The sequence below is a fragment of the Chiloscyllium plagiosum genome, unplaced genomic scaffold (genome assembly GCF_037043375.1).
Source record: "Chiloscyllium plagiosum isolate Xiang-an unplaced genomic scaffold, Cpla_swu_hap1 HiC_scaffold_27, whole genome shotgun sequence".
Taxonomy (NCBI): Eukaryota; Metazoa; Chordata; class Chondrichthyes; order Orectolobiformes; family Hemiscylliidae; genus Chiloscyllium; species Chiloscyllium plagiosum.
The window spans coordinates 56,367,329-56,392,258 of record NW_028270165.1 but is presented as its reverse complement, the minus strand read 5'-3'; the positions used below and the strand labels follow the sequence as shown (position 1 = coordinate 56,392,258).

General features: G+C 48.3%; 2 protein-coding genes across 2 annotated transcripts in view; both read left to right on the top strand.

Annotated features, from left to right (window-relative positions):
• LOC148144204 (uncharacterized) overlaps nt 1-8,595 on the top strand; it is a 443,218-nt gene extending 434,623 nt beyond the window's left edge. The window contains exon 2 of the transcript XR_015751392.1: nt 8,145-8,595. The gene's annotated coding sequence lies outside the window, so the exon portion shown is untranslated. The remainder of the gene's footprint in view (nt 1-8,144) is intronic.
• A 5-nt stretch (nt 8,596-8,600) lies between these two features.
• LOC148144203 (uncharacterized) lies at nt 8,601-23,100 on the top strand (the record flags this gene model as incomplete). Its single annotated transcript, XM_087974600.1, has 3 exons — nt 8,601-9,746; nt 9,913-9,919; nt 20,428-23,100. Coding segments are annotated over 3 exons (2,931 nt in total), but the record flags the coding sequence as incomplete, so codon positions are not given.
• Between the last annotated feature and the right edge of the window lie 1,830 nt (nt 23,101-24,930).

Below are 24,930 nucleotides of genomic sequence, written 5' to 3'. Positions count from 1 at the left end.
ACCAATAAGGCTATTGCTCCCACTGCCTGCACACACTCTGGCCAGTAATGTAGCTTTCCATTCTTTAATTAACAATGAATTAATGCAGTCATGTTTTAAATTAACCATGAATCAATATGACAGGTCACTGAGAATGTATGAAGGAATCCTGCCAATTAATATTGATTCAGGCTAACACAATTGAATTATTATAAATATTAATTATTAATTATATATATTATATAATTCAGGATGGAAACACAACCAAGTGATTAAAACATTTTTAAAACTGTAATCGCGCAGTTCTGTTTGTTTACCAGTCACTTGTGACTTCTCATTCTGTTTCTGTAATTGTTTTGCTCGAGCACATTCATTTTTAAGAACCTCAACAGATTCCATAGCACCTTTTGCAGTTAATTCGATCCCCAATTTGGTGGCAATATCTCGTCATGAACGCAAAACTGATTCTTCATGCCTCTCATCACAAAACTGTTGCCATAATCCAATTAACTTTTGTTTTCGTTCCCACTCCCTTGGGCTTAAAATTTAAGGATGACCTTTCAGCCCCCGTCTCGACTAGGAAAACTACGTCCTCTTTGTAAGGTCCCACCTTTAAATTTATCAAGGGTTCCTGGTGGGTCCCCCGGGACAGGAACTCCTGACACCCCTATTTTTCATCAAGGTTCATAAAAACGGCACTGCCTTTACTTCCTTTTTTGGCTCTGGACACTCTCTCTTAAAGTGACCTGTCTTTCCACAGTAATAACATCCCGCCTGTGGGGATTTCCACTTTGATCCTTGATCCTTGTTCCTGTCCAGCAGACCCCTTAACATCTCCTCCCCGATCCTTTCTCCTCACTTTATTTTCAACATGCTGCCCGCCACCATTCCGGTTTCCTTATCCTTTTAGTTTTGTCCTTTTCTTTATTACCTCATTAACTGTGGCTTATCATTATTTTTGCCTTCTGTTTCTGCTTCTCATGTTACGTTGCCAGATTAATTACTGAGCCGATTTAACCAACTGAACAGCTTTAGGGCCACCTCATGGCCATTCCTCATCACCCAATGTTTTGTTTAGACCTTGATTCTTTTCAAGAAATATTGCAATTTTTCTTGCTCCCTGTAATCTCAAATACAGTTTATCAATTGATGCTTGCTTTTCTTTAAAGCCTGTTCCTAACTATACATTTTGGAATCTTACTTGTAAATATATATTTATATATTATAAATTCACTTATTCAGTGTTTAATGTTCAAAATGCAAAATGCACACAGTTCCCAACTCTGAAATCCACCACAATCACCCGGTTCCAGTCCCCTGATTCAAATCCAAAACTAGTCCTCCCAAGTAGTCCTGATCAGTCATTGCTCAATTACAATGCTATAGGTCGTGAAATAACCAGAGCTGCCTTAAAAGGATTTGTCTATTCAAGTTAAAACTTCAACTGTCCTCCATAAATCGCTTTTATGTAAGGATAAAAGAGATTAGTTAGAAACTGATAGTAAAGCAGTTATGACCTGTAAAAAGAACAGTTTATTTCATAATCTTGCAAAATCCTTAACCTTAAAAGAAATCATGTTAAAATTTCCATAATAGAAATCAGATTCAAAACAATTCCGGATCTCAAGCTCCAGGGAACATTCAATCACCAACAAACAAATGTGCATTCACACTGAATCACAAAGGGATAAACTTTCTACTAGCTGTACAGCTCTTTTCTCACTCACTCTCTCTCACTCTCTCTCACTCTCTCTCACACACTCACACACACTCACACACACTCACACACACTCACACACACTCACACACACTCACACACACTCTCACACACTCTCACACACTCTCACACACTCTCACACACACTCACACACACTCGCACACACTCACACACACTCACTCACTCACTCACTCACTCACTCACTCACTCACTCACTCACTCACTCACTCACACTCACACACTCACACAGACACTTTTTGAGTTTCCCGCAACAACTCCTCTAGCTTTTGAATATTTTTTCTGGACGTCTGGCCATAAGTTAGTTACGAAGTGCACCCTCAGAAGCCCTTCAGCTACTAGCCCTTCTGACACGAAGCATAATCTGATTCCTCTTGACTTTAAGGCTGTTTTTCATTGACATTTTATCATTTTTTTTATCCTTTCCTCGCGTCCAGGATTGTACTTCCAATCTCTTAACATTTTTCCTAAAGGACTGTCCATTGGAATGTGGTCCTCGGACGTCCCTCTCATGTCCCCTTCGACACTTAAACAACTATTCTTGTTTCTCATTTTAATACTCGGCCGTTTCTTTATGTAATTTAGTTAACCTTACTGAGGTCCGGTGGTCACCTTCTTCCACACCCATTTCAGGGTCCTAACCTTCGCGTGGGGGATTTTCCCTCTTAACAACCGGTCTAAGGCTGGGTGATCGAATCAGGTAGACACCTTACTCATCAGATTAATCTAGCCAATTAAACACTTTATTTTAAAAGTTGCCAATTTCCCATACTTGTCGTACGTCCCGTACTTCTCGTACATCCCCGACCACCAAGGCAATACTTAAAGATCCCTTTTCTTACCTTGGTCTGTGCACAAGAGTTACCTGGTCGAATCCGCGCGCCCTTATCCCGCGGCAATACCTGGCAACCACTACCGTTGACTATCCCGGTCGCTTACCGACTGAACTTCCCGCCGCGTGTTTGTGCACCCTGTCCCGCAGCAATTCCCCGGATATATCCACCTGGCAACAGTGACAACTGCTACCTACCCTGGTTGATCGGGTTTGCCTAACCCGGTCGCCCAGAACCGCAGTTCCCTGGACATATCCAACTGGCAGCAATTACCGCTGCCAGCCACCCGGATACATCCACCTGGCAACGGTAACAACTGCTACCTAACCTGGTTGATTGGGTTCGCCTAACCCGGTCGCCCAGAACCCCGGTTCCCTGGATACCCAGATATATCTGACTGGCAACAACTGCCGCTGCCGGCCACCCGGATATATCCACCTGGCAACAGTACCAACGGCCATCCACCCTGGCTGACCAGGTTCGCCTATTCCAGTCACCAGCACTCCGGTTCCCCGGATATATCCGACTGGCAGCAACTACTGCTGCCTACCCCGGTCGCCCAGATAAATCTTTTAAGACCTTTCTTACCCGGGTCTTGTGCACAGAAGAGTCACCCGACCGAACCTGCCGCGTCTGCCCGTCTTGTTTCCAGGGTCTCTCAGTCCAGATCACGCTCTCCCAAAGTCGCCGCGGCAACAAGGGGAAACTAGAGATCCCGAAATCAGCGAGGTGCATCTTTTCCGTTTCTCCAAGAATGCCGAGCGACCGGAGCTTGGGATCCCAGAACGAGCCCCCAAATCTGTTAGAAACAAGATTCAATAAAATTTAGACGAGACCACCAAAACTGGAAACAAGACAATTTATTGCGAACTTGCAAGTAAGGGCTTCAATTGCATAAGCAAATGGGCAAATTAGAACTCAGGTTAGTGTATAGTTATACCCTTTGAGCTGAGTGAGGTCATCTCTCCAGACTCCTAATTACCCAATCTCTCTTACTGTACCAGACCACTGCCCAGCTGCACTCCACCCTTATTACTTGCCCCTTCCCCAGGTTGGCAACCTTCCTCTATAAGTGCTGACACACGTTTATTTTGTCGACAGTACATCAAGATCTGGTTTAACATTTTGTATCAATTCTGCTGGTACATTCCATCCTCGGACATTTCATTGACTTGTATCGTTTTGTGTACCTTAAGCATTTTGATTATCTCAGCTTTTTGCTGAAAGCATAAGTTTTTAAAAATAACTTTTTGTGATAATAATTACACACCAAAGTTAGTGTTTAATTAACCACAATTATACACAGAAAAGTAAAGATACTCTTCCCTAAATACCTGCAGGGTGAATAGTTCACTTTTCTGTATGCTTTTCCTATATCTGCAAAAACAACACTTTACCCCATTTCTAACAGACTATCATTAACTTCACAAGGGAACAGCTGTGAATGTTGCCACTTGGTGTCCTGTTCACACAGATTCACTGATGCTGAGGCAAACGTTCTTAATTGCCTCACAGCATCCTGTTATCACTTGGTGAGCCCAGGTGTCCCTATCTTTAAGTTCTCTCCTCTTTCTGAGCCTTCCGGCCTGTTTATTTTCTAGTGCAGTAAATGTATTCAATAACTCAGCATTAATTTTAGTCTGAATGTTTAAAGGCAAGTTTTAAGGCTATAGACTTTCTCACCCAGATGCCCACACCCTCATTCCTCCCTTTGATTGCACCGAGATCACTGAAAGAGAAGGCTAATCCAAACGAATGCCCTTCAAGGTGGTCCTGCCATCAACATCCTGCAGAGCGGCACCACCAGCTTTGCAGCTCATCTGGTCATATTTATCATCGCCATCGACACGTGTGGGTGAGCCATCGGATCGCAAAAGGAGCATCTACTGGGGCAAATCTATATCACTAAGGGACCTCATAAGCCTAGCAATTAAACACCTAACAATACCAATACCGACAAACAGACATAGCTAAATTGATAAGCCAATTGGACCATGAGCCCGATCTGCAGTTTCCCCAACTAGTCCCTTCAGTCATTCTGGATCTCTGCTTGTATCTTAGTAATATTGCAAGTGAGATTGGGAATGCCCATCGTGCATTTATCTTGGACAATGGTGCAGACCTCACCCTCCTGGGGGAGCATATAGTCTAAGGCATACCAATTCTGCACAGAGTAAAGACACAGGTCTGATAATCCCAGTTTACTATGTTCCAGAGCCTCTTTAGTCTTATTTCCTCGAAAGGTCAGGCCTTCAAAGAGGGAGTTGCGGTTCTGTTGACTTGTCACTCCTGCCGATCCTTCCAAACTCAGCGTACTCTGGATTCCCCAGCCTATCGGGTGTCCTGTATTGTCACCCAGTCCCTTGGGATCCTTCCAGTTGGAGCAAGGTTGGCTGAGACCGACCGCTGCATCCTCCTCAGATGGAGGTTCCATCGACTTGTCCACCGGCCAGGACAAGGTACTGTTGTGGGAACAAGGGCTCCGATGGTGACCTTATGAGGGACATCTTTGCCATCCAGGACCAGGAAATTGGTAGCTTTATCTTAGCTGAAGAAATAATAGTCTGGTTTGGTGTATATTAGGGAGAGTTTGTCAAAATAGGTTACTGAAATGTTACAGCAGGGGGTCTGGTCAGATCTACAGGTGTAAAGGGTCGATGTTTTGCAAGAGGAGTTGCTTGAGCGCTGTAAAAAATGGGCCAAGTGACTCGAGCACTCGCACTGTATGGGAGACAATGGTCCTCAGAATGCTGTTCCCATTGGGCTCTCCCTTAGCTCTATTGTACATGGTCTTGGTGACAGTATCAGGTTCTGAAAAGAGAAAAGGCCTATAAATGCGCAAGGGAAGGGTTCCGTTCCAGGTCCATGTGCCACATAAGGCCTGCTGTACCCCGGCCAGTGTTACACCAGCTGTTTGTATACACAGACCCGAGGTATTGGAAAGTGATATTTCTCTTCGCAGGGTCGGCAGTCGGAAGTCTGACGAATAGAATGGAATCGGGGACTGGGGACGGGGCAAGTAAGTCATCTCCCGATAGAGAGGAGTAACATACTACTGCCTCTGGGGTGAAGAGCGTTCTGTGGGCCTGTATAAATACGTTGTTTGTGGATTGAGGAGTTTCCCCTATCAGGCTTCCTTTTTCTCGAGTCGGCCCGTCCTGCAAAATGGGATGGTGTACCTCGGCGTCCTTAAAATATTTACCATAATAACGGTTGATCATTTTTATCCTCACTAGGCTTGCATCTGCAGGTAAAATCAAAAACACATGGTAACGACATGATAACTCCCACTGATTTCTACTGTCCAGATGGACCATCTGGTCTTTCTGATGTAAGAGTCCATTGCAATAATCAATCTTCATCACGTTCCACACGTCAAAAGCGTCTGGTCCGGTGCACTGGACGACATCTCCTCAGCATGGGTGGTGGATAATCTCTGATCATTCCTGGTCGCATCCATACTTAGTGGCTTTCGCCATCAGGACGTTATACGTGATCAGAAAGGTGAGGAGATAAGCGATCCCCCACATGTCCCTCCTCTTAGTTAAAGTATCTGTAATAAGATTAACATTAGAACAACAACAGCAAAATTCAAAACCCATCTACAATGGTGCAGTTGGACCCAAGCTGAGCACCCAGTGACTGTGACCACGGTAGGGGTGTGAAGTAAAACCTGGAAGGGGCCATCCCAACGAGGTTGGAGACCTTTGCCAGTCCAGTTCTTGATGAGCACGAATGAACCAGGCTCTACCCGTGACGAGGCTGAAAGGGAGGGTACATCGCTGTAGGCCGCACGCTCCTGGGAGTAAAAGGCACGCATAATACTAGTTAGAGCAAGAACATAACCAATCATTGCTTCAGTCATGTGGTGGAAGTGGACTGAGAAGGGAGTTGAATCGTTCCAAGGGGTACGGAGGCGGTGACCAGAGAGACTCTCAGCTGGAGACAGTCGTGTCTTGCCTGGAGACATGGATCGCAATTGGAATAAGGCCACAGGGATTAGCATAACCAGGAGAGGCCACACTCTGCCACTAATTTGGCAAGTTTAGTCTTGAGTCTGGTTAAAACATTCAACAAGGTCGGCTGCCTGAGGATGATAAGCACCATGCAGTTGCTGACAAATACAAAGCTGGGAACAGAGTTCTCCGTTAATATTACCTACAAAGTGTGGTCCATTGTCCGAGTTAATGCACGCAGGTATACTGAAGCAGGGAATTATTTCCTTAAACAAAATCTTCACCACAATCTCAGCAGTAGCGTTAGGAGGAGGGTAGGCTTCAATCCACTTCGAAAAGACATCAGCAATAAGCAAAACACATTTCTAGCAACTCAACTCATTTCTACAACTCAATGAAGTCCAGTTGAAGGCCGAGATTGATAGATTCTTGTTGTCTAGAGGAATTAAGGGCTACGGGGAGAACGCTGGTAAGTGGAGCTGAAATGCGCATCAGCCATGATTGAATGGCGGAGTGGACTCGATGGGCCGAATGGCCTTACTTCCACTCCTATGTCTTATGGTCTTATGGTAAGTGTCTCCAAGGGACCCTCCAGCAAGGGAGTTCTCGTAGAGATACTTGAACTAAGAGGTTGGGGATCGCTTACCCACTGACCTGTTTGATCACGTACAACATCCTGATCGGGAAAGCCACTGACTGAGTATCGATGCGATCTGGAACGATCTGAGATTATCCTGATGTCATCTGGTGCACCAGACCAAACGCTTTCAACGTGGAGTCTCTTGAACGATGGCGTGAGCTGCCAGAGGAAGTGGTGGGTGCTGGTACGATGACAAGTTAAAAGGCTCCTGGACGGGCATCTGAATATTAAGGGTTCAGATGGGTCAGGGCCAAGTGATGGCAAATGCAACTGGAGTCATAGAGATGTACAGCACAGAAACAGACCCTTTGGTCCTTGCTGACAAGATAGTCAACCCAATTTAGTCCCAGCTGTCAGCATCCGGCCCAGATAGAGGCCAAGTGATGGCAAACGTGACTAGATTAATTTAGGATATCTGGGCAGGTTGGGCCAAAGGGTCTGTTTCCGTGCTATGTGACTCTAATTGTCTTCAGTGAAAGCAGAAGTGTGGTTATGAAGGCTGGACTTTCAGAGCATGAGTTGCCCTGACTGGGAGCAGAAGAGTTTGACTGAAGTGTATTGGCGTTAATGCCTTGATGTCTCATTTTGCTCTCACCTTCTCGGGGTCATTAACCATTTTGTGTCTGGTCCTTCCTCAAGAAGCTGCATTGCAGGTTCACCCTGAATTGACACCTTTTTTTTGCTTCCCAAAATCAGACCTGCTCACTCTCAGAAGGATCCCAGCGTTGTGAAAGATATTAACTTTCAGGTGGAGGTATCCAAAATTCAGAGAGATGTCAGTCTTGATGTTTTTGCTTTTTCTGCCCCTGTAAGATCCTGAATCAACACCTTAAGGGGAATTAGTTAGAGCGGAGTGAGAACAGAGGGGAAGGGAGAGTGGGATGGTGCTTTCAATTTTGTGGAACAACAAAAGAATATTCCACAGAAAGTAGAATTGCTTGTTCTGAATTTCTACCCTGCACTGATAGTGATGACTTTTGTAATCTCTTTTTGCAGAGTAGTTGAAAATCTGAAGATTGAAGTTTCAAAATCAACAGATGAAGGGCTCATGCCCGAAACATTGACTCTCCTGTTCCTCGGATACTGCCTGACCTGCTGTGCTTTTCTAGCGCCACATTTTTTGACTGACTCTCCAGCGTCTTCATTATTCACTTTGATGTCAATGTCTGACAGTTACACAATCCATCGGGACCGCAACGAGTTTTGACTATGATTTCTGTGAGAGGGATCAACGCTTTTTGGTTCCTGTTTGAGGACATTTTCAGCATCAATGGGACTGGACGAGAGCCCCCACTGTTGCAGTGCACTGTGCGTGGAGCCTGAAACAGTTCTACGGCCTGGAAAGGGGATTTCACGGCACGGAGGGGCTCTACATGTGTTTGTGTGCAGCTGAAGCTGTGGCCATGGAGAAACCTGAGGAATCCCGCCCTGTAGAGGAACCGTGGAAGTGTGGCGACTGTGGGAAAGGCTTCCGTGTCCCGTCTGCCCTGGAGACTCATCGGTGCAGTCACACCGGGGAGAGGCCATTCCCCTGCACCGATTGCGGGAAGGCCTTCAGACATTCCTCCCACTTGTTGGCCCACCAGCGGGTCCACACAGGGGAGAGGCCCTTCAGCTGCCCAGAGTGCGGGAAGGCCTTTTCCCAGGCCTCCACCCTGCTGAGGCACAAGCGGGTCCACACGGGGGAAAGGCCTTTCAGCTGCCCCGAGTGCGGGAAGGCCTTCAGCAATTCCTCCACCCTGCTGATCCACCAGCATGTCCACACGGGGGAGAGGCCCTTCAATTGCCCTGAATGCGGGAAGGCCTATACCCAGGTCTCCAACCTGCTGAGGCACCAGCGTGTCCAGATGGGGGAAAAGCCCTTCAGTTGCCCTGAATGCGGGAAGGGCTTCACCTGCTCCTCCAATCTGCGGAGTCACCGGCATGTCCACACAGGGGAGATGCCGTTCACCTGCTCTCAGTGTGGGAAGGGCTTCACCTGCTCCTCCAATCTGCGGAGCCACCAGCGTATCCACACGGGGGAGAGGCCCTTCAGCTGCACCAAGTGCGGGAAGGCCTTCAGCAATTCCTGCGCCCTGTTGAGGCACCAGCATGTCCACACCGGGGAGGGGCCGTTCACCTGCTCTCGGTGCGGGAAGGGCTTCACCTGCTCCTCCACCCTGCAGAGCCACCAGCGGATCCACACGGGGGAGAGGCCCTTTAGCTGCCCAGAGTGCGGAAAGGCCTTTACCCAGGTCTCCACCCTGCTGGGGCACCAGCGGGTCCACACGGGGGAGAGGCCCTTCAGCTGCCCCGAGTGCGGGAAGGCCTTGAGGAATTCCTCCACCCTGCTGACCCACCAGCGGGTCCACCCGGGGGAGAGGCCATTCACCTGCTCTCAGTGCAGGAAGGGCTTCAGGTATTCCTCCCACCTGCTGACCCACCGGCGGGTCCACACGGGGGAGAGGCCCTTCAGCTGCCCAGAGTGCGGGAAGGCCTTTAGCCAGGTCTCCACCCTGCTGAGGCACCAGCGGATCCACACCGGAGAGAGGCCGTTCACTTGCTCTCAGTGCGGGAAGGGCTTCACCTACTCCTCCAACCTGCAGAAACACCAGCGAGTTCACGTGCCATCGCAGGGGGATTGAAGGAGTGATGGCCGAGTGCCATTATCGATTGGACTATCAACCCGGTTCCGGGGACTCCCGGGTTCGAATCCCGCCACGACAGATGGCAGAATTGGTATTCGGTCAGAAATCTGGAGTTCGGAATCTAATGATGAGACTGTTTCAGGGAGGGGGTGGTGCGGGGGAGAAAGCCCCCATCTGATTGACTCTCTCCCTTGTTAGGTAAGGGAACCGCCATTGTGGGAAAGGATTCACTCAGTCGTTCCAGCTGCATCCTTTACCCGGTCTGGCCTACACGTGACTCCAGACCCACAGCAGTCTGGTTGACACTACACTGCCCCTTCCTGGCAAATGAGCGGGGAGAAACTTACTTGGAGACAGGGTATGGGTTGAAATTGCTGAGTGAGGCAATACTTCCTCCGGGTTAGGGCTTTACCAATGATCCAATTACAAAGGGACAACTTGGTGCTGGCCAATAGTGAGGGGGGTGGGACAGGGGAGGTGCAGTGTGTGCGCTTTCACCTTGAGGTGCTCAAAAAGCAACTGCTTTTTCTCTGCGTTTTTGCTGGGGGGATCTGAAGCTGTAACAAAGTTTGGTTGCAATAAAGGTTACCTGAACTTACCACCGGGCTCAGACTCTCATTGAAAGCTTTGAGCTCCAAGAGGTTTTTGTTTTAAAGCTGCTCATTTCTTTCAGCCTCCTGCACTAAGTTTAGAACATAGAACAAAGAACATAGAACAATACAGCGCACAACAGGCCCTTTGGCCCTCGATGTTGCGCCGACCTGTGAAGTATTCTCGGCTCATTCCCTGACATTATCCCAAAATCATCCATGCGCTTATCTAAGGATTGTTTAAATCTCCCTAATGTGGCTGAGTTGACTACCTTAGCAGGTAGGGCATTCCACGCCCTTACCACTCTCTGCATAAAGAACTTGCCTCTGACACCTGTCTTAAATCTATCACCCCTCAATTTGTAGTTATGCCCCCTCATACAAGCTGACTTCACCATCCTAGGAAAAATTCTTTCACTGTCTACCCTATCTAATCCTCTGATCATCCAAGATGTCTCTTTCAAATCCCCCCTTAGCCTTCTTCTTTCCAATGAGAACATACCCAAGTCTCTCAGCCTTTCCTCATAAGACCCTCCCTCCAGACCAGGCAACAACCTGATAAATCTCCTCTGCACCTTTTCCAATGCTTCCCACATCCTTCCTGAAATATGGGGGCGAGAACTATACACAATATTCCAAATGTGGCTGCACCAGTGTTTTGTATAGTTGCAGCATGATGTTGCGGTTGCAGAACTCAATCCCTCTACGAATGAAACCTAACACACCGTATGCCTTCTTCACAGCATTATTTACCTGGGTGGCAACTTTCAGGGATCTATGTACATGGACTCCAAGATCACTGCCTTCCTGATATTCTTCCCAAAGTAAATCACCTCACATTTAGCTGCATTGAACTCCATTTGCCACCTCTCAGTCCAATTCTGCGAATCCATCCACCTATGCCTGCATCTAAGTCATTTATAAAAACGACAAACCGCAGTGATTCCAAAACAGATCCTTGTGGCACACCACTTGTAACCGGACACCAGGCTGAATATTTTCCATAAATCATCACTCGCTGCCTTCTTTCAGAAAGCTAGTTTCTAATCCAAACTGCTAAATCACCCTCAATCCCACGTCTCTTCAAAGTTTGGGAGAAGATTTGTAGCTCGGGTACTCGTTGTTGTGGTTCTGTTCGCCGAGCTGGGAATTTGTGTTGCAGACGTTTCGTCCCCTGTCTCGGTGACACCATCACGATAAATGCTGGAGGAAACATCACAGAAGCGCTTCACAGGAGGCTCCCAAGCACTGAGGATGTCACCTAGAGAGGGGACAAAACGTTTGCAACACAAATTCCCAGCTCGGCGAACACAACCACAACAACCCATGCCTCTGCTATTTCTCCAACAGCCTGCCATGTGGAACCTTATCACAGGCTTTACTGAGGTCCATGTACACCACGTCAACTGCCCTACCCACATTTCCATACTTGGTCACCTCAAAAAATGCAATGAGGTTTGTGAGACACGATCTGTCTTGATGAAACCATGTTGACTATCTGAAATTAAATTGTTGCTTGCAAGTATATTATAAATCCTACCTCTAATATTCCTTTCCAAAAGCTTTCCTTCAACAGAAGTAAGGCTCAGTGGTCTATAATTACCTGGGTCATCTCTGCTGCCCTTCTTGAACAAGGGCACAACATTAGCAATCCTCCACTCTGGTACTAAGCCTGTAGACAATAACAACTCAAATATCAAAACCAAAGGCTCTGCTATCTCCTCCCTCGCTTCCCAGAGAAACCTCGGATAAATCCCATCGGGCTCAGGGCACTTGTCTACTTTCACTCCTTCTAGAATTGATAACACCTGTGTGCAACTAACCTCGATCCTTTTGAGTCTAATATCTCGTACCTCATTCTTCTCCTCTACAATATTCTCCTTTTCCTGAGTGAAGACCGATGAGAGATATTCATTAACACCTCTCCAATCTCCACAGGGCCTACACTCAACTTCCCACTTCTATCTTTGGCCCTATTCCTACCCTAATCATCCTTTTATTCCTCACATACCTATAGAAAGCTTTAGGGTTCTCCTTTATGTGTTAAAGACTGCTCATGTCCTCTCTTTGCTCTTAACTCTCTCTTTAAATCCTTCCTAGCTGATCTGTAACTCTCCATCACCCCATCTGAACCATCTTGCCTCATCAACACATAAGCCTCCTTCTTCTTTGTAACAAGAGATGCAATTTCTGTTGTAAACCACGGTTCCCTTACCTTATCACTTCCTGCCTGACAGGGACATACCTATCAAGGGCACACAATATCTGTTCCTTAAACCAGCTCCACATTTCAATTGTTCCCATCCCCTGCATTTTGCTACCCTATTCTATGCATCCTAAGTCTTGCATAATTGCATTATAATTGCCCTTGCCCCATCAATAACTCTTGACCTGTGGCATGTTCCTATCCCTTTACATCGCTAAATGAAACCTAACTGAATTATGGTCACTCTCTCCAAAGTGCTCACCTTCCACCAAATCAAACATCTGGCCTGGTTCATTACCAAGCACCAGATCCAGAGTGACGTCCCCCCTTGTCGGCCCTTCGACATGCTGTCTCAGAAAACCATCTTGCACACACTGGACAAAAACTGATCCATACGACATACTAGAGTGAAAGCATGAGGTAAAACAATGACTGCAGATGCTGGAAACCAGATTCTGGATCCGAGATGCTGCCTGAATTGCTGTGCTCTTCCAGCACCACTGATCCAGAATCTAGAGTGAAAGCATTTCCAGTCAATGTTGGGGAAGTTAAAGTCCCCCAGAATGACCACCCTGTTCCTTTCACTCCTATCCAGAATAATTTTGCAAATCCTCTCTTCCACCTCCCTGGAACTCTGCAGAGGCCTGTAAAAAAAACTCCAAGCAGTGTGACCTCTCCTCTCCTGTTTCTAACCTCAGCCCACATTACTTGAGTAGACGAGTTCTCATCAAAAGTTCTGTCAGCCACCGTTATACTATCCTTGACTAACAAGGCCACGCCTCTCCCTCTTTTACTGCTTTGGCTGTTCTTAATGAAAGATCAAAACCCTGGAACCTGCAACATCCATTCCTCACCCTGCTCTCTCCATGTCTCCGAAATGGCCACAACATCCAAATCCTGGGTACCTATCCATGCTGCAAGCTCACCAACTTATTGCGAATACTCTGGCATTGAAGTAGACACATTTCAAACCAGTTCGCTGTCTGCCAGCACATTCCTGTGACCCTGAAATCCTGTCCCTGTCCTTCCTACTCTCATCCTCCTGTGCATTGCAGCTACACCCCCCGGTTCCCATCCCCTTGCTGAGCTAGTTTAAACCAACCCGAATAGCACCAGCAAATTTCCCACCCAGGATATTAGTACCCCTCTGGTTCAAGTGAAGACTGTCCTGTTTGTACAAGTCCCACCTTCCCCAGAATGAGCCCCAATTATCCAAAAACCTGAAACCCTCCCTCCTGCACCATCCTTGCAGCCAGGTGTTCAGCTGATATCTCTCTCTATTCCTATCCATTGCTATCACGTGGCATGGGTAACAAACTAGAGATAACCACTCTGTTTGTTCTAGCCCTCAGCTTCCACCCTAGCTCCCTGAAATCCTGCCTTACATCCCTATCCCTCTTTCTGTGGGAGATTAGAAATGTTTTTGCAGATGGGTGAGGGGGTGTAGTGGGGGGAAGGGAAGGGGAACATTATACAAACGGTCGAGGAATTCTTGTACCATGTAGCATACTTAAGGCTAAGACTTTAATGAATATAGAGGGTCTTTTAAAGAAAATAGTTTTAAGCTAGGGAATAACTTTAAAGTGTTGTTGTTGACCACAAAAATAAGCAACAGGGGCATTTCACAATAAAGCTTATAGTATGATAAGAGAAACTGGATAAAAGAACAAACTGTAACAAACAAGGAACAAACAATGCAGACAAGGACAGCAGGATGGCCAGATAAGAAAATAACTGACAAGTGAGGTAATCGGCTTATGATGGAAAAAGGGAGGCGTGATCCCGCAACTTGTAAACTGAATGAGAAAGCTAACAGTCTCTGTTTTGGTGCGCATTTCTGCTTGATTGTAGAAGCGTCCAGTACTTGCAAGACTGTCATAAATTGTTCTTGTTTCCAAGGCTTTGTCTCAGGCTGATTGATTTGTGAGTGAGTTCTGTTTCTCACATTTCTACCTATGTTGTTGGTACCTATATGGACCATGACTTGGGGTTGGAAACCCTCTCCCTTCAGGACCCCAAAGATACGATCCGAGACATCACGCACCCTGGCACCTGGGAGGCAACACACTAACCGCGAGTCTTGTTCATTCCCAACAAACCTTCTATCTGACCCTCTAACTATTGAGTCCCCAATGACTAACACTCTCCTCATTTCCTTCCTTCCTTCCCTTCTGGTGCAACAGGGACAGGCTCTGTGCCAGAGACCTGGGCCCCAGTGCATACCCCTGGTAGGTCGTTATCCCCCCTCAACAGTACCCACTGACTTATACAGCAAGAAGGAAATACAAATAAGTCATCCCTCCTCTCCCAGGAACCTCTGCTCTCTGACTTCAAATTTAAAACCTCAAATCAGTGACTCCCCACTCCTGGGTTGCAGCTGCCGCTGAAAAACAGAAAATGTCACCTTTTTTTTGTGGTTAGCACTGCTGCCTCACAGCGCCAGAGCCCCAGGTTCAATTCCCCCCCCCCCCCCAACGTCTGCGCGGGTATCCTCCCACAGTCCAAAGACGTGCGGGTTAGGGTGAATTGGCTAAGCTAAATTGCCCCGTAGTGTTAGGTGACGGGGAATGGGGCTGGGTGTTTTGCTCTTCGGCGGGTCGGTGTGGACTTGTTGGCCCGAAGGGCCTGTTTCCACACTGGAGGGAATCTGATCTAAAGTTCTGGAATTTATATATTGATGAACTGAAACCTGCAACCCATTCTAAAAGATGAAGGACTCAGCAGCGGTCCAGGATTGTTCTAAATATTGCATCGGTTGCATGACACTGTGATGTTTTGCTATTAATTCTGCGTCTTATGATCCTGCAGCACAGCTACCCACAGAAGGAGCAGCGCTGCAGAAGCTAGTGCTTCCAAATACACCTGGGTGGGCGGGGTTTACCAGGAGGGCGGGGTCTAGTCTGGGGGCGGGGTTTACGGTCTGCGTTCGAAAGGGGCGGGGCTTACGCGTCGCCTTGGACGAGGAGGGGGCGGGACCAGGACCAGGGGGCGTGGCCATCCCGAAGCCGGAAGTGTGCCCGAGGCCTGTTTCCTCCGCTGGAGCCTTGGCTGCAGTAAGTAAGGTAAAGCTTTATCAATATTTCCTTTTACAGAGTTTGTATTTAATAACCAGTAATGGCTATTCAATATCATCATAAAGTCCCAAAATGCAATTCATTTCAATCCATAGCAGATCAGCACTAAGAATTAATTTTCTACGGGATTCAACAGCCTCAGCACTAAAATGGTCTCACAAGGGAACGGCTGTGAATGTTATCACTTGGTGTCCTGTTCACACAGATTCACTGATGCTGAGGCAAACGTTCTTAATTGCCTCACAGCATCCTGTTATCGCTTGGTGAGCCCAGGTGTCCCTATCTTTAAGTTCTTTCCTCTTTCTGAGCCTTCTTGCCTGTTTATTTTCTTGTGCAGTAAATGTATTCAATAATTCAGCATTACATTTTAGTCTGAATGTTTAAAGACAAGTTTTAAGGCTATAGACTTTCTCACCCAGATGCCCACACCCTCATTCCTCCCTTTGATTGCACCGCGATCACTGAAAGAGAAGGCTAGTCTAAACAAATGCCCTTCAAGGTGGTCTAGCCATCAACATCCTGCAGAGCGGCACCACCATCTTTGCAGCTCATCTGTCATATTTATCATCGCCTTCGACACGTGTGGGTGAGCCATCAGATCGCGAAAGCAGCATCTTCTGGGGCAAATCTATATCACTAAGGGACCTCATAAGCCTAGCAATTAAACACCTAACAATACCAATACCGACAAACAGACATAGCTAAATTGATAAGCCAATTGTACCATCAGCCCGATCTGCAGTTTCCCCAACTGGTCCCTTCAGTCATTCTGTCAAGGAATGCCTGGATCTCTTCTTGTATCTTAGTAATATTGCCAGTGAGATCGGGAATGCCCATAGTGCATTTATCTTGGACAATGGTGCAGACGTCACCCTCCTCGGCAAGTATATAGTCTAAGGCATACTGATTCTGCACAGAGTAAAGACACAGGTCTGATAATCCCAGTTTACTATGTTCCAGAGCCTCTTTAGTCTTATTTCCTCGAAAGGTCAGGCCTTCAAAGAGGGAGTTGCGGTTCTGTTGACTTGTCACTCCTGCCGATCCTTCCAACCTCAGGGTACTTTGGATTCCCCAGCCTATCGGGTGTCCTATATTGTCACCCAGTCCCTTGGGATCCTTCCAGTTGGAGCAAGGTTGGCTGAGACCGACCGCTGCATCCTCCTCAGATGGAGGTTCCATCGACTTGTCCACTGGCCAGGACAAGGTACTGTTGTGGGAACAAGGGCTCCGATAGTGACCTTATGAGGGACATCTTTGCCATCCAGGACAAGGAAATTGGTAGCTTTACCTTAGCTGAAGAAATAATAGTCTGGTTTGGTGTATATTAGGGAGAGTTTGTCAAAATAGGTTACTGAAATGTTACAGCAGGGGGTCTGGTCAGGTCTACAGGAGTAAAGGGTCGACGTTTTGCAAGTGGAGTCGCTTGAGCGCTGTAAAAAATGGGCCAAGTGACTCGAGCACTCGCACTGTATGGGAGACAATGGTCCTCAGAATGCTGTTCCCATTGGGCTCTCCCTTAGCTCTATTGTACATGGTCTTGGTGACAGTATCAGGTTCTGAAAAGAGAAAAGGCCTATAAATGCGCAAGGGAAGGGTTCCGTTCCAGGTCCATGTGCCGCATAAGGCTGCTGTACCCCAGCCGGTGTTACACCAGCTGTTTGTATACACAGAGCAGAGCTATTGGAAAGTAATATTTCTCTTCGCAGGGTCGGCAGCAGGAAGTCTGACGAATGGAATGGAATCGGGGACTGGGGATGGGGCAAGTAAGTCATCTCCCGATAGAGAGGAGTAACATACTACTGCCTCTGGGGTGAAGAGCGTTCTGTGGGCCTGTATAAATAAGTTCTTTGTGGATTGAGGAGTTTCCCCTATCAGGCTTCCCTTTTCTCGAGTCGGCCCGACCTGCAAAATGGGATGGTGTTCCTGGACGTCCTTAAAATATTTACCATAATAACGGTTGATCATTTTTATCCTCACTAGGCTTGCATCTGCAGGTAAAATCAAAAACACATGGTAACGACATGGTGACTCCCACTGATTTCTACTGTCCAGATGGACCATCTGGTCTTTCTGATGTAAGAGTCGATTGCAATAATCAATCTTCATCACGTTCCACACGTCTAAGGCGCCTGGTCCGGTGCAATGGACGACATCTCCTCAGCATGGGTGGTGGATAATCTCTGATCATTCCTGGTCGCATCCATACTTAGTGGCTTTCCCCATCAGGATGTTGTACGTGATCAGAAAGGTGAGGAGATAGCGATCCCCCACATGTCCCTCCTCTTAGTTCAAGTATCTGCAATAAGATTAACATGAGAACAACAGCAAGATTCAAAAACCCAACTGGACAGGGTCCACTCCTTTTGTTGGGATTCCAGGATTCTCTCCTCCACTTCCCCCCTTTTGATTGGTGCGGTCAATCTATTTACAATGGTGCAGTTGGACCCAAGCTGAGTGCCCAGTAAATTTTACCGCTGTAGGAGTGGGAAGTAAAACCTGGAAGGGGCCATCCCAACGAGGTTGGAGACCTTTGCCAGTCCAGTTCTTGATTCCTGAAGAAGGGCTTATGCCCGAAACGTCGATTCTCCTGTTCCCTGGATGCTGCCTGACCTGCTGCGCTTTTCCAGCAACACATTTCCAGCAGTTCTTGACGAGCACCAATGAACCAGGCTCTACCCGTGACGAGGCTGAAAGTGAGGGAACATCGCTGTAGGCCGCACGCTCCTGGGAGTGAAAGGCACGCATAACACTAGTTAGAGGAAGAACATAACCAATTATTGTTTCGGTCATTTGGTGGAAGTGGACTCAGAAGGGAGTCGAATCGTTCCCAGAGTGTGGAGGCGGTGACCAGAGAGACTCTCAGCTGGAGACAGTTGTGTCTTGATCGCAGATATGGATTGCATCTGAAATAAGGCCACAGGGATTAGCATAACCAGGAGAGGCCAGACTCTGCCATTAATTTGGCAAGTTTAGTCTTGAGTTTGGTTAAAACATTCAACAATGCCAGCCGCCTGAGGATGATAAGCACCATGCAGTTGCCGACAAATACAAAGCTGGGAACAGAGTTCTCCGTTAATATTACCTACAAAGTGTGGTCCATTGTCCGAGCTAATGCACGCAGGTATACTGAAGCAGGGAATTATTTCCTTAAACAAAATCTTCACCACAGTCTCACCAGTAGTGTTAGGAGGAGGTTAGGCTTCAATCCACTTACAAAAGACATCAGCAATAAGCAAAACATATTTATAGCAACTCAACTCATTTCTCCAACTCAATGAAGTCCAGTTGAAGTGTCTCCAAGGGACCCTCCAGCAAGGGAGTTCTCGTAGAGATACTTGAACTAAGAGGTGGCGGATCGCCTACCCACGGACCTGCTTGATCACGTACAACATCCTGATCGGGAAAGCCACTGACTGAGTATCGATGCGATCTGAATCGATCTAAGATTATCCTGATGTCATCTGGTGCACCAGACCAGACGCTTTCAACGTGGAGTCGCTTGAACGATGGCGTGAGCTGCCAGAGGAAGTGGTGGGTGCTGGTACGATGACAAGTTAAAAGGCTCCTGGACGGGCATATGAATATGAAGGGTTCAGATGGGTCAGGGCCAAGTGATGGCAAATGCAACTGGAGTCATAGAGATGTACAGCACAGAAACAGACCCTTCGGTCCAACCCGTCCTTGCTGACAAGATAGCCAACCCAATTTAGTCCCAGCTGCCATATAGAGGCCAAGTGATGGCAAACGTGACTAGATTAATTTAGGATATCTGGGCAGGTTGGGCCAAAGGGTCTGTTTCCGTGCTGTATGATTCTAATTGTCTTCAGTGAAAGCAGAAGTGTGGTTGTGAAGGCTGGACTTTCAGAGTATGTTTTGCCCTGACTGCGAGCAGAAGAGTTTGACTGAAGTGTGTCGGTGTTAATGCCTTGACATCTCATTTTGCTCCCACCTTCCCGGGGTCGATAACCATTTTGTGTCTGGTCCTTCCTCAAGAAGCTGCGTTGCAGGTTTACCCTGAATTGACACTTTTTTTTTGCTTCCCAAAATCAGACCTGCTCACTCTCAGCAGGATCCCAGTGTTGTGAAAGATATTAACTTTCAGGTGGAGGTATCCAAAATTCAGAGAGATGTCAGTCTTGATGTTTTTGCTTTTTCTGCCCCTGTAAGATCCTGAATCAGCACCTTCGGGGAATTAGTTAGAGCGGAGTGAGAACAGAGGGGGAGAGAGAGTGGGATGGTGCTTTCAATTTTGTGCAACAACAAAAGAATATTCCACAGAAAGTCGAATTACTTGTTCTGAATTTCTACCCTGCACTGATAGTGATGACTTTTGTAATCTCCTTTTGCAGAGTAGTTGAAAATCTGAAGAGGGAAGTTTCAGAATCAACGGATGAAGGGCTTATGCCCGAAACATTGACTCTCCTGCTCCTCAGATGCTGCCTGACCTGCTGTGCTTTTCCAGCGCCACATTTTTTGACTGACTCTCCAGCGTCTGCAGTCCTCACTTTGATGTCCATGTCTGACAGTCACACAATCAATCGGGACCGCAACGATTTTTGACTGTGATTTCTGTGAGAGGGATCAACGCTTTTTGGTTCCTGTTTGAGGACGTTTTCAGCATCAGTGGGACTGGACGAGAGCCCCCACTGTTGCAGCGCACTGTGTGTGGAGCCTGAAACAGTTATACTGCCTGGGAAGGGGATTTCACGGCAGGGAGGAGCTCTACACGTGTTTGTGTGCAGCTGAAGCTGTGGCCATGGAGAAACCTGAGGAATCCCGCCCTGTAGAAGAACCATGGAAGTGTGGCGACTGTGGAAAAGGTTTCCGTGTCCCGTCTGCCCTGGAGACTCATCGGCGCAGTCACACCGGGAAGAGGCCATTCCCCTGCACCGACTGCGGGAAGGCCTTCAGACATTCCTCCCACTTGTTGGCCCACCAGCAGAAACACACGGGGGCGAGGCCCTTCAGCTGCCCAGAGTGCGGGAAGGCCTTCAGCACATCCTCCCACCTGCTGACCCACCAGCGGGTCCACACAGGGGAGAGGCCCTTCAGCTGCCAAGAGTGCGGGAAGGCCTTTTCCCAGGCCTCCACCCTGCTGACCCACCAGCGCGTCCACACGGGGGAGAGGCCCTTCAGCTGCCCAGAATGCGGGAAGGCCTTTACCCAGGCCTCCACCCTGCTGAGGCACCAGCGTGTCCACACGGGGGAAAGGCCCTTCACCTGCCGAGAGTGTGGGAAGGCCTTCAGCAATTCCTCCACCCTGCTGAGGCACCGGCGGGTCCACACGGGGGAGAGGCCGTTCACCTGTTCTCAGTGTGGGAAGGGCTTCACCTGCTCCTCCCACCTGCTGACCCACCAGCAGGTCCATACGGAGGAGAGGCCCTTCATTTGCGCTCAGTGCGGGAAGGGCTTCAGGTATTCCTCCCACCTGCTGAGGCACCAGCGTGTCCACACAGGGGAGAGGCCATTCAGCTGCCCCGAGTGCGGGAAGGCCTTCAGCAATTCCTCTACCCTGTTGGCCCACCAGCATGTCCATACGGTGGAGAGGCCGTTCAGCTGCTCTCAGTGCGGGAAGGGCTTCACCTGCTCCTCCAACCTGCGGAGCCACCAGCGGGTCCACACGGGGGAGAGGCCCTTCAGATGCCCAGAGTGTGGGAAGGCCTTCAGCAATTCCTCCCACCTGCTGACCCACCGGCGGGTCCACACGGGGGAAAGGCCCTTCAGCTGCCCCAAGTGTGGGAAGGCCTTCAGCGATTCCTCCTCCCTGCGGAGGCACCAGCGTGTCCACACGGGGGAGAGGCCATTCACCTGCTCTCAGTGCGGGATGGCCTTCAGCGATTCCTCCCACCTGCTGACCCACCGGCGGGTCCACACGGGGGAGAGGCCCTTCAGCTGCCCCGGGTGTGGGAAGGCCTTCAGCAATTCCTCCTCCCTGCTGACCCACCAGCATGTCCACACGGGGGAGAGACCGTTCACCTGCTCTCAGTGCGGGAAGGGCTTCACCTGCTCCTCCGCCCTGCTGAGGCACCAGCGGGTCCACACAGGGGAGAGGCCCTTCAGCTGCCCCGAGTGTGGGAAGGCCTTTACACAGGCCTCCACCATGCTGAGGCACCAGCGTGTCCACATGGAGGAGAGGCAGTTCAGTTGCTCTCAGTGCAGGAAGGGCTTCACCTGCTCCTCCCACCTGCTGACCCACCAGCGGGTCCACATGGGGGAGAGGCCCTTCACCTGCTCTCAGTGCGGGAAGGGCTTCAGGAATTCCTCCCATCTGCTGACCCACTGGCGGGTCCACACGGGGGAGAGGCCCTTCAGCTGCCCCGAGTGCAGGAAGGCCTTCAGGTATTCGTCCCACCTGCTGACTCACCAGCGGGTCCACACGGGAGAGAGGCCCTTCAGCTGCCCCAAGTGTGGAAAGGGCTTCAGCACATCTTCCACCCTGCTGAGGCATCAATGGATCCACACCGGGCAGAGGCCGTTCACCTGCTCTCAGTGCGGGAAGGGCTTCACCTACTCCTCCCACCTGCGGAAGCACCAGCGAGTTCACGTGCCATCACAGGGGGATTGAAGGAGTGACGGCCGAGTGCCATTATCGATTGGACTATCAACCCGGTTCTGGGGACTCCTGGGTTCGAATCCCCCCACGACAGATGGCAGAATTGGTATTCGGTCAGAAATATGGAGTTCGGAATCTAACGATGAGACCGTTTCAGGGAGGGGGTGGTGTGGGGGAGAAAGCCCCCATCTGATTCACTCTCACCCTTGTTAGGGAAGGGAACTGCCATTGTGGGAAAGGATTCACTCTGTCGTTCCAGCTGCATCCTTTACCCGGTCTGCCCTACACGTGACTCCATACCCACAGCAGTCTGGTTGACACTACACTGCCCCTTCCTGGCAAATGAGCGGGGAGAAACTTACTTGGAGACAGGATATGGGTTGAAATTGCTGAGTGAGGCAATACTTCCTCCGGGTTACGGCTGTACCAAGGATTCGATTACAAAGGGACAACTTGGTGCTGGCCAATAGTAAAGACAGTGAGGGGGGTGGTGTGTGCACTTTGACCTTGAGGTGCGCAAAAAGCAACTGCTTTTTCTCTGCCTTTTTGCTGGGGGGATCTGAAGCTGTAACAAAGTTTGGTTGCAATAAAGGTTACCTGAACTTACCACCGGGCTCAGACTCTCATTGAAAGCTTTGAGCTCCAAGAGGTTTTTGTTTTAAAGCTGTTCATTTCTTTCAGCCTCCTGCACTAAGTTTAGAACATAGAACAAAGAACATAGAACAATACAGCGCACAACAGGCCCTTTGGCCCTCGATGTTACGCGACCTGTGAACTATTCTCAGCTCGTTCCCTGATACTATCCCAAAATCAACCATGCGCTTATCTAAGGATTGTTTAAATCTCCCTAATGTGGCTGAGTTGACTACCTTAGCAGGTAGGGAATTCCACACCCTTACCACACTCTGCATAAAGGACTTGCCTCTGACATCTGTCTTAAATCTATCACCCTTCAATTTCTAGTTATGCCCCCTCGTACAAGCTGATGTCACCATCCTAGGAAAGATTCTTTCACTGTCTACCCTATCTAATCCTCTGATCACCTTATATGTCTCTATCAAATCCCCTCTTAGCCTTCTTCTTTGCAATGAGAACGGACCCAAGTCTCTCAGCCTTTCCTCATAAGACCCTCCCTCCAGACCAGGCAACAACCTGGTAAATCTCTTCTGCACCATTTCCAATGCTTCCCACATCCTTTCTGAAATATGGGGACCAGAACTATACACAATATTCCAAGTGTGGCCGCACTAGCGTTTTGTATAGTTGCAGCGTGATATTGCGGTTCCCCGGAACTCAATCCCTCTACGAACGAAACCTAACACACTGTATGCCTTCTTCACAGCACTATCCACCTGAGTGGCAACTTTCAGGGATCTATGCACATGGACTCCAAGATCACTGCCTTCCTGTTATTCTTCCCAAAGTGAATCACCTCACATTTAGCTGCATTGAACTCCATTTGCCACCTCTCAGCCCAATTCTGCTAATCCATCCACCTATGCCTGCACCTAAGTAATTTTAAAAATGACAAACCGCAGTAGTCCAAAAACAGATCCTTGTGGCACACCACTAGTAACCGGACTCCAGGCTGAATATTTTCCATAAACCACCACTCGCTGCCTTCTTTCAGAATGCCAGTTTCTAATCCAAACTGCTAAATCATCCTCAATCCCATGCCTCTGCATTTTCTCCAACAGCCTACCATGTGGAACCTTTACTGAGGTCCATGTACACCACGTCAACTGCCCTATCCTCATCTACATGCTTGGTCACCTTCTCAAAAAACTCAATAAGGTTTGTGAGACACGATCTGCCCTTGATGAAACCATGTTGACTATCTGAAATCAAATTGTTGCTTGCTAGATGATTATAAATCCTATCTCTAATATTCCTTTCCAAAAGCTTTCCTTCAACAGAAGTAAGGCTCACTAAACCTGTAGACAATGACGACTCAAATATTAAAACCAAAGGCTCTGCTATCTCCTCCCTCGCTTCCCAGAGAATCCTTGGATAAATCCCATCGGGCCCAGGGCACTTGTCTACTTTCACTCCTTCTAGAATTGATAACACCTGTGTGCAACTAACCTTGATCCTTTTGAGTCTAATATCTCGTACCTCATTCTTCTCCTCTACAATATTCTCCTTTTCCTGAGTGAAGACCGATGAGAGATATTCATTAACACCTCTCCAATCTCCACAGGGTTCACACTCAACTTCCCACTTCTGTCTTTGATTAGCCCTATTCCTACCCTAATCATCCTTTTATTCCTCACTGTGGTGTAAAATTCCAAGCAGTGGAATGTGGTGAAACGGTTAAAAATTATGTCCCAATACATGTGTGAATCTAACCGGAATGGAGGTGTTGCTTAGTCCCGTGTGAATCTTATTACACACCTCCCCGTGTGAATCTTCTTATCAGAATGGAATGTGTTTTTTAGCCTTGCTCTGCTGTTCACATGAATGTTTATATCTGGAAAAGAGTATATCAGCTGGAAAAGTCTCCAGTTCGGTGAGTCTGCTCCGGGGTTACGTTTAACCGCCGAGCGTGGGTTGTTGGCAACCGCTCTACGAGAACTGACGGCTCCCAGTTCCGGTAACATGTAGAGTGAGTATAAGCCAGACCCGTTGTGGCGACGCTGCGGGGAATAAAATGCCCATATTCTAGCAGACTCGCCTCTTGGTCGTTTGTTCTGTGTCAGACTACTCTCCTACGAACCTGACCTTGAGAATTTTTTTT